This window comes from Colius striatus, chromosome 9, assembly GCF_028858725.1.
Source record: "Colius striatus isolate bColStr4 chromosome 9, bColStr4.1.hap1, whole genome shotgun sequence".
NCBI classification, from domain to species: domain Eukaryota; kingdom Metazoa; phylum Chordata; class Aves; order Coliiformes; family Coliidae; genus Colius; species Colius striatus.
The window spans coordinates 33,733,461-33,747,015 of record NC_084767.1 but is presented as its reverse complement, the minus strand read 5'-3'; the positions used below and the strand labels follow the sequence as shown (position 1 = coordinate 33,747,015).

The 13,555-nt window shown below is 40.0% G+C and overlaps 1 protein-coding gene across 2 annotated transcripts; it reads right to left on the bottom strand.

The window, feature by feature from the left end:
• Positions 1-572: 572 nt before the first annotated feature.
• On the bottom strand, positions 573-9,186 carry C9H2orf69 (chromosome 9 C2orf69 homolog). 2 transcript variants are annotated; one of them, XM_062002831.1, is made up of 2 exons: positions 8,803-9,186; positions 573-7,357 (listed from the first exon to the last, which is right to left on the bottom strand). In XM_062002831.1, exons 1-2 carry the CDS (start codon positions 9,133-9,135, stop codon positions 6,518-6,520), a joined length of 1,173 nt encoding a protein of 390 aa, XP_061858815.1. In that variant the 5' UTR covers positions 9,136-9,186; the 3' UTR covers positions 573-6,517. The 2 variants fall into 2 exon arrangements, with proteins under 2 accessions (XP_061858815.1, XP_010195769.2); XM_010197467.2 differs by having other exon boundaries at positions 8,830-9,186.
• Positions 9,187-13,555: the final 4,369 nt, after the last annotated feature.

Below are 13,555 nucleotides of genomic sequence, written 5' to 3'. Positions count from 1 at the left end.
AATCAGAAATTTAAACTTGACTTACCCCAAACTTTGAATTACTCTAAAAATTTGGTGACTGATAGCTCTTTTAAAATGTAAGTTAATTGCAAATCAACACCTAGAAAGAATTATTTCTTTGTGGTCACATGAGTTATAAAGGATGACAAATAATTTTGGAAGATAAATGTTTTGTACATTTTTCTTAATGTTGTTTTCTGTCGTGGTTTAGGCCCATCAGGGAACAAAGACCACGATTAGCCTCGAGTACCAAAGAGGCTGAGAATTGCTCAAGGGCAGGGAGAGCTTAATTGCCGCTTAAGGTTCAGGACAAAGCAGACCAGGCCACTCGGTTTGGGGAAGAAAACAGAAAAATAATTTAATGCAACATCAACTAAAACATACCCCCAAAAACCCAAAACATAACCAAAATGAAACAACCCAGAGTAATACATCAATGAAGAGTCCAACCAGCCTTTTTAAGAACACCTTCTTGCCACACCTCCCCTCTTCCCGGGCTCAGAGCCCTGATCCCGGGGTTTTTACCTTGCCCCCCCTGAACGGTTCGGGGGGGGCAGGCAGTGGAGGTCTCAGTTAGTCTGTTCCCCATAGCTTCTGCCGTTTGTCCCTCCTCAGGACGGGTGAACTCCACACCAGTCCTCCCTGCAAGTCCATGGGGTAACTCACAAGCATGGCAGCCCTGCACGGGCTGCTCCGATGCGCACTTATTCCAAAGGCTGCAGCTCGTCTCTGCCTCTCGTGTGGGGCTGCTCTGCGGCGTGCAGGCTCTCCAGCATGGCCTGGGCCATGGCCCCTCCCCACACAGTCCCTCGCCCGTCCGGGCTCACTCACATGGAGCTGCTGGTAACTCTCGGTCCTGCCATGGATCTCCATAGGCTGCAGGGGCACAGCTGCATTCTCGCCACGGCTTGCAGAGGAGTCTCTGGTCTGTTGCTTCTCCTTCCTTCCTCCTTCTCTGGCTGAAGGGTCCGCGTGGTCGCCTCCATCTTGTGTCACTCTTACACCTCCTGCGTCGCATTTCAAATTCCCGTCCCCTAAATAGTGCTGGCAGAGGCGCCAGATTGGCCCAGCCGGGCCGGAGGTGGGTGTGAATCCAGGAGCCGGGGGAGAGTCCAAAAACTCTTTACTGGGTCTTCCCTGCAACCCGCTCCCCCTGTTACTAAGCCAAAAGCTGCTCCTTGCTAAACCAGAACATTTTCTTAATGTGGAGAGAATCAAATGAAAAAAAACTGATGTCAAAATATTTGCTTGTCAAACTATTAAACAGGTCATTAATAGTCTGTCTGTCATGTCTGTGCTGGAGATTTGACGTACCTATCCTAAGAACATGTTTATCTCCAGGAGCTACTCAGCGTCTAGGTTCTTAACATAAGTGTCAAGTTAAATGCCTAACGTGAAAGGGCTTGACTTGATCATAAAGGATCAGAAATACATTTGCAATCCTTTTAAAATATGCAAGATTAAACTATTTGCCTCATTCATGCTGTTAGTCCCACAATAGGACTACTAATTCAACTAACGTGATTTAACTACTGTAGAAGTTTTATTACCCATGGGGCAATCCCAATATGCATTATTTCTCAGCTTCAGAAAAGTTAATGTACAGATGATTCTTTCTTTTTCTGGCCAAAATGTACATTCCCTGGGACATTTAGATTTTTCCATGCAGATGACACAGATGTTGAAGATACATACTCTGAGACAGTAACAGGGATTCTCCATAATTTAGTGTCCCTCACAACCAAAGATTCCAATGTTACTAGAAGGACAGGTGAAATTTTACTTTTTTCTTTGGACAGTTATCTAAGTTTGCAGTAAAATTACATGTTAAGATATTAAGATTTCCTACTTTGGCTCGGGTCACACTCTAGAAGTGGGGATAGATTCTGACCTCTGTATTTGGTAATTCCTGAGAGCAACAAGAGCAAATTACTTCCTCTCCAACTGTTCAGACTTGTTCCTAGTCAACATTTTAAGAGTAGACTGAAAACATTAAACAGACTGCTAAGCCATGTAAAATGTGTGGCTCTACATGTGATGTAATGCTCAAACAAAAATGCTCAGAAGCTCTTGCTTGGAATAATAACACAGATTGCAGTAATGAACAATTTTGCTGTGAAAACATTTATACTTCATCCATCAAGCAGTACAAGAATTACTTAAAACTTCCATCACACAAAATCAGTGTATTTTTCATGATGAGTAACGGAAAAGAAGAGCTGTGCAGATACAGCCTGTAAGGGATGCAATAGCTTTACCTGATACCCAGGCTTAAGAGTATTGCTCAGAGGGTAAACTCTTGTGAGGGAGATACGAAGTTTTGCACTTCAGCAGTGGTAGGTTTCTTCACTGTTTTCTGTGTATTGAAGCAATGCTTTCTTTAGAAACACTCAGCTCTGCAGTGGCAAGTTTAACAAAAGAGACTAATTGTGACTGAAAGTGCTCTTTGAAAGCTTACTAAATGAAGGAAAATTTATGCTGAACCTTGAAGTAATGGCATTCTGCTCCTTCTCAAGTACATGATGGAAAAAAAGATAAGAATTAATTTTCCCTTTTGTTCTCCCAGATGGTTTTCTGGTCATTTGCTTAAGTAGAATTTGGCATTTCTTGGGTCACTTGGAAACATGAGGTGAAGCCCTAATGACAGGAAATCATGACAAAGCCATCCCTACCTTATACCCCACATTACACAATATGCAAAATGACTGCCTGAATCAATTTTCCATGGTTTCCAGTGATGTGGAACAGCTAATCTCGTGCAAGTGTTTTTTGGTCAGTGGGAAGAGAAAATGATGCTGTTAATACTAATAGAATTAATTTAGTCAGGAACAATATGTCTGGCACTGGGAGAAGCAGTGCTTATCTGCCACGTAAGTGTTATATGATCTTGCATTACTAGCTTAAAGACCTCGTAATTTAACTCAAGCTAAAAACAGTCAGCTTGAATCTCAACAGACTTAAGACCAGTAAGACCAACAGAAAGCCAGTTTTGGTCTTATGGGTCTCCATTTAAGGTAAATGCACAGGTACACTTTAACCTCAGTGCTTCAACTTTCAGTCTGTATGAGACAAGAAATATCATTTATCTGCAGAGATGAAGTAAGTGTTAGCTTAGGAAAGACAGCATTGTAAGAAGTGCCATAAGAGGAAAGAATAAGCAGGCAGTATTTTCTTTCTGCAAATAGCTCAAAAAAAACCTGTTGGGAAAACCTGAGGGCATAATCACATACAGTTACCTTTATCTGTTAATATCCACAGTTGTAACATCATAAATCCTGGATTGACTTAGCAGTCTTATTTAGAATAATTTCTATGACTATGTAAATACACATCACTCCTGCTAGTATCAGCAGTAATATTAATTTAGTAAGACAGAACAATTAGTCATTATGTGCTCATGCTAACTTAAGGGAGACAGGAGTTATCAATGGGAGGACAGAAAAGACTGCTCCTTTCAGCAACATTTAAGACTCAGGCCCTTAATCACCTTTCAAAATTAAAGGCCAATATTGATTTACGAGCAGCATTTATAGAAATGCAATTAAATTAGTCCTAGATAGGTAGAGAGTTACCAAAGTTCCTAGTATCTAAGATCCACACAAAATCATTTAGGTCATACAGAATTTGAACAATTTCACAGAATCAAGCCATCTTTTAAAGGAATTTTACAGGCACAGCTTAAAACATATTAGCATTTCTCCAAATCTGAAGAACATCTTGTCTATTTAATGAGAAATAAGCATGTAATATAAAGATTATCAGGTATTACACCCTAGATTATGCTAAGGGATGTGTATTGTTGCTCCTATTCAAAATCAGAAATGTCTTGAAATAAAGCACTGTAAGCACGAGAATCACTTAACTTTAGGCATTAATGTCTAAGCTTATAAAAAACTGCCTTTGCAGTTAACATACTAAAACATAAAAAACTACAACCCATTTTATCCTAACATAGAAATGTTCACACCTTTGAGTACTTCATGTCAGCTTTTCCATGTTTGCAAGATGCCAGTAAGCTCTTTTTGAATTAGAGATGCTGACTACACAAATACAAAGCCTCCTTGAAGAAAAACATCAAATAAATCTGAGGTTTTTTTTAAGTAGGTCTCCAGAAACTCCTGATAAAGCTTAATCAATAAAACTTAAATGCATGTTCCTTGTTTAATGTTTTTACAATCATATCAAAGTACTTCCACCCTTAGAAATAGTTTATTTTCCTAATTGTTCACAACATTTATTTTTAGCATGCATTGTAGCGAATGACAGAGGCACATTCCAACAGAGTACCACAACTGTTTAGAGAATAGAAAACAACCAGTCAGTCTTCCTTCCACAATATGAGGTCTCACAACAAGATTAGTTTTACAACAAAGTGCTCATTCTTCCAATTAACACAGCAACACTTGAGCCTATTTAAGTTATTGTAAGCAGCCCCTATATCAAACAGGTTCATATTATTTTCATAGAAAAGCAATCCAGAAACTTCTGATGACAATGTCAATATTTTAATAGCTTTTTCCAAAAGCTTGCAACAACCTACTCTTGCTGTTCTGTCTGGCATGGAATTGTTTAGAAACTGGTTTGTGATCTGCATTGTTATTGAATAATGCAAGTTTTAGCATGCCCAAGTTGGCCCAATCAGTCTGAAATGAAGAGGAAGCAAGATCAGTAGTGTGTTTGGGTTTTGTGGACCAAAAAAGGAAAAAAGCCTTCATTGGAACACATAAACCTGCCATTATAATCCCATGAAAAAGGTAGTCAAAAGGTAGCAAAGAGCTTTAAAAAACGGCAGATGGAACCAGATTTCAGGCTATTTTATAAAATGTTAGAGTTGGTTTGCATGCTGTACTTTTACCATCAACTAATTTCTCCTTTTGATCAACAAGGTACATAAGTCTAATTATTATCAGAGATAGAGTCCATGTTCACAAAGGGCACATTATGTATAATCTTTTCTACTACTCTGAATATTTTGAGTATGAAGAAAATTTTCTTAAAGAGTTCAACACACTTTTCTCATTCTTCAATGATCACTAACATATGCAAGAGTTGTGAAAATGCTGCCTCCAGTAAACCTTGTAAATTTTAATGATGCAAATAGAAGATGACCAAGGACTTTGCTTCCACAGGGGGAACACATTGCTATGCCATCATAGGAACACAGTTGAGTAAAATGCCTTTTTTCCAGGATTGAATCACATTTGATTATATTTTGCTAGCTTGTTTTTGTATTCCCATACTTCCAGGAAATCCTAAACTATCTGAAGTTACTGGTTCATTGTTAATAGCTGCAGTTTTCTTTGAAGAGTGATGTCAAGATTTATTTGTAGATAAGTGAAAAGTTACTTACATCAGTTGAAAAGTTCCACTAATATCCTTATTTATCCATCTTTCAGTAATTCTTTACTAAGAACATTCTGGTTTGGGGCCTGAACATATTTCTATCTGATTTGTCCAGCTTTATATTTAATTCAAACAGTTTTTTTCCATACAAAAAACAGACTTTTGGGTGGCTCTAGAAGCAACTACAGAAGTATATTTAAAGGCAGTAACAGTTCTAAAGAATAAGTAAGTTTAAGTAACCAAAGAATTCTGAAACAGCTTATCAGCATTTTTTAAATATACTTATGGCTCAATTTAGATAAACATCAATGCAACAATTAGCAAGCAAAACCTCACCAGTCCAATGTAGGGGGTAAAGACACCTCTTGACTTGAAAACAGAGATTTTACTGCTGGTCCTTAAAGAGGTTAGTCAAAGCAATAGCAAGGTGCGTTGAACAGCAATAAGCTACACTCTCATCAACATTCTTGGTCACTTAAGGTAGCTAAATAAAAATTTCCAAGCCCCCATATGAAATGGCTATCCACTAGCAGACATGAATGAATGAAAATTTATAGCAACAGAAAAGATAAGGCACACATAAGGAAGAAAAATGGATTGGCACTATTATTACAAGAATAAATATTTGTGACTTTGTTTCAATTAGGAGAAATGGCACACAACTGGAAGATTTAGTTTTCACCAAAATACATAACCAAAATAGTTTTAACAGTCACAATTTTCCTGAAGCAAAAACCCAAACCTTACATCTGTTATTGACAAAGACCAAAGCTTTCCCTGGAAACTACTAAACTTAAGTATCCAGACATTTGAAAGTCTTCAGTATTTTAAACTTCCATTAAAGGTAATATATGACACTAGACATCCAGACCTAAAATACTTTGAGATGAAACGTTCACATTTAACAAAAAAAAAAAACCAAAACCAAACCATGTATAGGATAGTACTTTGTAACACTTTTTCCAGGAATCAAGTAACAACATCTGTTGTAGCTATGAGGTCCCAATCCTCTGTTTTAAACTACTCAAATTTATATATATAGTATCTATTAGCAATGCAGGACTGAATTAGTATTCTCTTCAGAAAGCATTTGTTCAAAGTTCTAAGTCTAGATGTCAACATTTAGTGCTAAAAGTGCTGTTGCAATTAATATACTATTCAGAAACATACAATCTCAAAATACTTCATGAACTCTAAAATGGTTATCTAAGGAAGGAACATCATCAGCGAAATGTAGTTGATCATTTATTTCCACACCAAATTTTTCAAGTATCTGTACAAATTTCTCATGCTCTCTCCCAATCCATGACCTCATTGTGTCAAACACTTGGTATGGTGTAACATGAGCGTGAACTTCAATTCCTGTCTCTGCAAGTTCTTTCAGCACTTCAGGGTAAGTGACCCAAGTATTGCTTCCTCCCGAGTGACCACCATCCAACCAGTAAATTGCCTTTATGCTTTTTAAGAAGGCATCTGTATTCTTGTCTTTTTTAGCTTCCTTCAGCTCATAAAGCAGCTGGTTCAAAACCACGCACCCTTTACTGAAACCAATCAAAGTAAATGACACTGCACCTACAGCAGATGGTATAACAAAGTTCACAGCAGAATTGTTAGAGCATTCACAACCTTTCTCTCTTTCTGTGGATGAGTAGCCATTTGTTGTAGGAACAGACTGTGGCTGGGATTTACAAGCAGCTATTTTTGCATCCTTGCTGACGCCACGCACACATTTCTGGGACAGCAGAATATTCTGAGAGAGTCTGAATGCATTAACTAGCAATGCATGGAGATGCCTGAAAGCTCCAAAGTCAGTGCTGTGCTCTGGTGCTCCAAACATGTTGCTCAACACGAAGTTGTCATAACAACTGAATTTGTGCAGGTGCATTCGAGAACACTTTACAACCCAAATGAAGCTGTTTGGGAACCGGCGAGCAAGTATGGTAGCAACATTTTCAAAACTCCAGTGCTCCCACTGAAAGTTTTCTGGGTGGCAAGACATGATGTCATGATAGTTCTGAAAAATTTAAAAAAAATTGAAAAGACTCATTACTACACTGTGCAAATACTTCAGCTCAGTCTGTTGTACTTACATTCATAAGAAAGAACTTTTACTAACAGAGAAACATGCATTAAAGAGATGCTTGCTTATTAGGCTTCCAGAACAAGAAACACATTAAACAAACTGTCATGTGTAGATTTACTTATTCTACTTGAATATTTTTACCGTGCAATTTTAACATCCTCAAAGTTAACACAACAAAAATAAGTACATGGAAGTATTAATAATTTTAGTTGATTTCAAGAGAAGATTAGGTATTCAATTTCATGACACAGAATATATAATTTTACTGTATTATCCCAATCTGCAGAAATATTAATAATCTTGTTACACACCAATAATAGACTTAACACTTTATAATAGGTTTTCTACATTTTATATAGGAAAAAGAACCCCTCTCCTTCAGCTGTAAGGACTTTATTCCCCTTATTCACATCTATATGGGGCATAGATGGAAAAAAATTAACCCCTAAGTCAGGAATGATCCTCATCTCTGAATTAATAATGACAGAGAAGAGTAATTATATAATATATATAATACATTAGTATAACATATTAGTATATTAGTATAATATACTAGCATAATATATTAGTATAATGTATTAGTACGGATTAATAAAGCCATATCCAGGAATGGAAATCAGAAAGGTTTTTTTAGGCCAGCCCAATCCTTAAAATGAAAATCCACCAAGTTCTGCATCTTTACCTTACAGAAAAGGAAAGTGTTTTCCCTAGTACTCTTCAGAAGTAATGACTTCTGAGATTAGCTCACTACTCGCTAAGTACCAGAGTATGTAGTGTTAGAGAGGTCGACCACACGCTTTGGGACAGCACTTCAGAGCCTCTTTTCAGTTTCCTGTTAACTCTTAGACTGCACATGTCTTCTTCAGGACACACTGAAAAAGCATCAGTGCCTGTGGAATAGCTGCAGATTGGTGTTTGGGATGTTTGTACACCTGCACAGAAACGTGGTGCTAAGCCTGATGAGGACAACTTGCCTTCTTACGATTTCATGGTTGTCTCTCCACTGACATCCTTTGATACCATTTCAGGTAGTACCGTCACCATCAGAAACGTCGGTCTCAGGCAGTACAGGTGAAGAAGACTCCCTCTTCCCTTGCCACTCCGTTGCAGGTTTTAAGAAGGTCCCATTCCCTCTATGTTTACCCTCCGGTAACGGGCAGAGAACGCGCAAGAGATGCTTCCCCTTAGGGAAGAGCCTCGACTCTCCCCAGCGGGATCCCCGCGGCTCGGCAATGCCAGCTCCGCCGCGGGAGCTGCGACCACCACCGCCTCCCTGTCCCGCACCTTACAGGGAGCACCTGCGGCTCCCTTCAGCCTCACTTCCCAGCTCCCATCCTCCTCAGCCGCCCAAGTCGCTCCCACCCGCCATTGCTTACCGCCCTCAGCTTGCCGCCTCTCCGTACCTGCACGTCCCCCGGGAAGTAGACAACGTGATGCTGCGGCGGGGCTGGGCCGCGCGGGGCTGGCGACGGCAGCAGCAGCAGCAGCTCGTTAGCTCGGTGTGGTTCCGCACCCAGCACCTCAGGCAGCCGCAACCACGGCGGGCTCAGCCGTGCTGAGGAGAAGCCCGCGCCGCTGCCGCCTGCAGGCCCTGCGGCGCAGGCGGCGGGCACCCCGCAGAGGCTCATACTCCTGCCCGGACAGAGGGCAGCGGGGCCGATAAGCCCCCACAGCGGGGAAGCAGCGGCCGGCAGGCTGCGCCTGCTCATGAGAGCCCCAGCGCAACGCCCTACCGACTGCTGCGCTGCCGGCGGCCACGTACCCACGGCCCAGCCACGCACCGCGCCTGCGCCTGCTGGCCGCCCCTGTCCTGCCAGGCTCCGCCCATGACACCGCCCACGACCCCCGCGAGAGGCCCGGCAGGGGGCGTCGCACGTGCGCTCCACAACCGAGCGCCGGGGGCGGCGCCACGCGCGCCTAGCGGCTGCCCGCTTCAGCGGTGACGTCACCGAGGCCTTTAAGTGAGCGCGGCGGGAAACGGGCAGCTGTGAGTGGGAAGTGCTGGTGGTTACGGTGCTCGGCCTTCGAGTCCTTCTTTAGAGCTTCATTGTGCCTGCTCTCACTGTGGGTTTGGGCACGAGCCCTCTCTTAGCTGTGCTGAGCTGAGCTGCTGGCTTCTTCCTGCATTTTAGCGGCCTCTTCCTTCCTTAGGCTCTGTGGTGCTCATGGTGAGCCTGTGCAGCTGTTGGCTCCTCATTCTCACTTTGTCCATCCTAAAGCAAAGTTATGAGTGCAGTGACTGCTTAGGTTTCTGTCTGTGTGATCTTACCTTGAGAATAGACCTGGGCTGGTAAAGCCTAAGGAAAACTGGGCCACTAGATGCCTCTGAATTTGATATTGGCTGCAGGAGGCCTCCTGCAGTTCACTAAAACCTCAGTGTTATGTAGCACAGTTGTAGCATTATGGGGTGTCTTACACCCCACATAAAGCAGTTCATTGTAAACCAAAGAAGTATGTGGCTTCATTTGCTTCCTGAAGTTGTTGTTTTGTTTTGTTTTTTTTTTTAAGCAAAAGCAACATAGTTATTTTACTTTGGTTACAGCACATTAGAATAAATGCTTCCATGTGCTCTGTTGTGAGAAACTGCATTCTACGTGGCAAAAAAAACCAAGGAAGCAGAGACCTTCCTAAACATTCCTGGTTAGTTTGTCTAGAATTTTCCTGTTTAATGTATTTATTCCTTTGTTCTGTTTTCATAGTCTATATGCTTGTATTCAAACCTCGGAAACTACCAGGTCACAAATCTGACTCTTAGTAGTTTCTCATGCAAAAAAGCAAAATTAATTGAATAGTGATTGCATAATCAGGTAAAGTGTCTCAAACTACTGACTGGTTTCTTCTTGTTGGAAAATTCAACAAATCAAAAGGGTGTATGGTGATATTAAGGTTCTTTGATAGTGGAGCAAGGTAGTAACAAGCAAAGTACTTCAAAGTAGCTTATTTTCTTAGTATATGTTGTAGCCTAAACATTATTCAGCAGTCTACAATGATGTGTTCATGGTCTTGCATTTTTCATGGATATATCTTTGGCTCATGCCAGAGCAAGCTCAGCAGTTATCAGTTCTAAAGCTCTTCCAAAGGCTCTTAGTGAAAGCAGAGCTGCCCCTTGTCATTGAGGGTCCACATACAGGGTCAGAAGAACACTTGTGTTGTGATACATACTTTCACATTTCATTGCTTATGTAAGCGATAGATATTTTCCTTTACTTGCAGAAATCAGAACAAGGTTGATGCTTAGTCTTTTTATCCTGTGTTATATAGATGTTTATATTAAATTTCTTATTTTTAAACTTAACAGTACTATTTACTGTATGAAAATTATCTCTGAGGTGGTTAGAAGTTTTTTTCCCAGTGTGGAAAAAAAAAATCAACTTCTGATCACCAGATGGTGCTGTGCAGTGTCGTCTGAAAAGTTTGCATCAGCAGCTGTCTGATCACAATCACTTTCATGCCTTGGGAGCCTGATACTAGAGGTGCATTTCAGCAATAGTTTCTTTTATTTAACAGCTGATTAATATAGACTGTATTTCTAATACCTTTACAGTAGAGCTTTATGGTAGAGCTAGTGAGGTTGCTCAGGACTGTATCTGGCTGGGCTGGAATGGTCCCATTCCAGTGTGTGTGAAAAAAATGGAAGATGAGCAAGGAGGATTGGAAACACGCTCAAGTGACTTGCAGCTAGGGTGTTGAAAAACACATATATTGATAATGCTAATAATTGTTTAACCCTGTGTGCTCAGCAAGTAGAACATCCCTAGTTAGATAACATAGGCCTGTGGTGGACCCAAAGGCACCTATCAGACATTCTTGAGATGCCTGCCCTGCTGAGAGAAAGATGAAAGCACAGTGGAAAATTATACTTGAAAACCAATCTCTAATTTACAGGTGAAAGCAACTGGTTCTACATCTTTGTCTTTTTGCTCTGCTGCTGACAGGCCTGAGCTCTGTGAGGCCTCCATCCCTTCTTGTATGCCTCTGACTGGGGATTGTTTCAGAGATCCCAAGTTCATGAGGTAATGAGATCCGTGGTTCTGTGGTTGTTCCTGTGTCCTACCGGTGTCAACTCTCACAGTGTTTGTTCACCTTCACAAGAAGAAAGATGCTTTGATGGCAATTTTTTTTCCTGTTTTCACTTTTTCTTTTTCAATTTGTGCCCATTACTTCATGTACTGTCACTGGACACCACTGAAAAGAGTCTGGCTCTGTTGTCTTTACTCATGTCATCAGTTAGATAGATAGATAGATAACACCCCTTGAGCTTTCTATTCTAGTCCCATGTTTCAACCTTTCCTTGTATAACAGATGGTTCCGTCTCTTAATCATGTTGCCAGCTTTTTATTGAATTTTCTCTAGTATGTCCATGTCCCATGTAGTGGAAAGTGCAGAACTAGAACACAGTGCTGCAGCACTGGTGATGCTGCATCTGAGTAAAGAAGAAACACCACCTTCCTTGGGCTACTGGTGAGGCTTTTTCTAACACATCCCAGGATGCTGTTGGCCTTCCTTGCAACAAGGGCACGTGACATGTTCTCTTATATTGCTTATGTGGATTATATTGTGTATTTATCATGTTACTATAGCATATATAATCTGGGAAATTTCCATGTTTAATCTGTTTTCATAGCCATGAGGATAACACACTCCAAATACCAACTTAGAAGAGCCACAGAATGTCAAGTATAAGCACTTAATACTTTCTGATGAAATTTCATTCTATGTTTGATGAAAAAGGATTAAAATAGATGCATGAATTAATTCCTAAAGTTAGAAACGTAAACCAATAGTTGTATTTTTGTGAAAGAAATGCAAGTTATTTAAGATGCTGTCTGTATGCATTAGAGATGAAACTATGAAAGTCCAGATCTATCTGTCACATATTTGGGAAGATACTTATCTTGAGTATCTTGAGGAACATGAGCAAAGGTAGATAATAAAGACATTGACTAGATGTTTGCAAATGTGGGACTCTATTTCATTCTTGCTTTTGTAGAAACTGTGGTATGGCATTGCCTGCAGGAAGACGGTACTGCACTGGAGTTAGTAGGATTCTGTATGGAAGAAAGATTCATTTAGGAAAGAAATTGTGGTTGAGGTTCCTAAAAATCTTCTGAGGCACCTGTGTTTGTAGGAAGTGCAACTTTTTGTGCCTGAGGCCAGCTAGAAAAATTTAGATGTTCACTTTGGAATTTCCCCAAGTAAATCCATTCTCCTTACAGAATGTTTTCTAGGTTTTTCTAAGGCTATAAGCTTAATGGAAACTTTCACAATACCTCTGCTAATGAAGCAAAATTATTAAGGAAAAAAAATCTCTATTTCCCTCATAAAACTGTTTATTTCAATCCATGCAGGCAGGTTTTCTTAATACAATTTTGAGCAGTTTTGGGCCATGCTGACATAAACTTTTAATTCAGAGGGCTAATGAAACATTGTCATTTCTCTTCCCTATTAAGTACTGTGCTAAAGAAATACTAGATAAGACTTAGTAAATGTATAAACATAAAAAAATAAACTGATCTGCTTTTCTCATATGGAGCAGATAATCTAAAAAAATGCTCACAGTATTATAGAACAATACAATGTCCGTGCTCTGAAAATCTAATTACTTCGACCTTGATTGCTAATGTTTGCATACACAGGCGGAGCTCTTTCATGATTTATGATATCTGATGAAGTAGTAAGGATCCAGCCAAGAGAAGTGTTTAGTAGAATGAAAGTTTCCGTTTTAGTAATTACTTTTGAGCAATGTGAATGATTATGATTAGTAGCATGAAAAAAAATCTGTGCTCTTATCCTCTTGTTGCCTATATTCCCTAGTTTCACCAGATTAGACACTAGCCTGCAAGAAATTTTACAGACATTATTAACTTTGTAGGTACAGTTATTTATGGTAACCAAAGGTGATACTGGTACTTCTGCCCAGAAATCCTTATACAATGTGTTCACAATGCAAGTGTTACCAAATAGTTAAAGTAATATATAAAGTACTATACAGGCTTTCATCTTCATTCTAAATGCCACGTAAGCCTTATGTGAGAGCATGAAAATTATTATCCATCTTTACCAGAATTCAGATACATCTAATTACCAAAATAATGAAATAGCCTCCCTTTTGGTTACAGCAAATAATGG

Coding starts and splice junctions, on each gene's coding strand:
- C9H2orf69 (XM_062002831.1), bottom strand. CDS start 9,135: ATGAGCAGGCGCAGCCTGCCGGCCGCTGCTTCCCCGCTGTGGGGGCTT. Junction 7,358..8,802: donor GAGGCGGCAAGCTGAGGGCG/GTAAGCAATGGC, acceptor TAAATTTTTCAG/AACTATCATGACATCATGTC.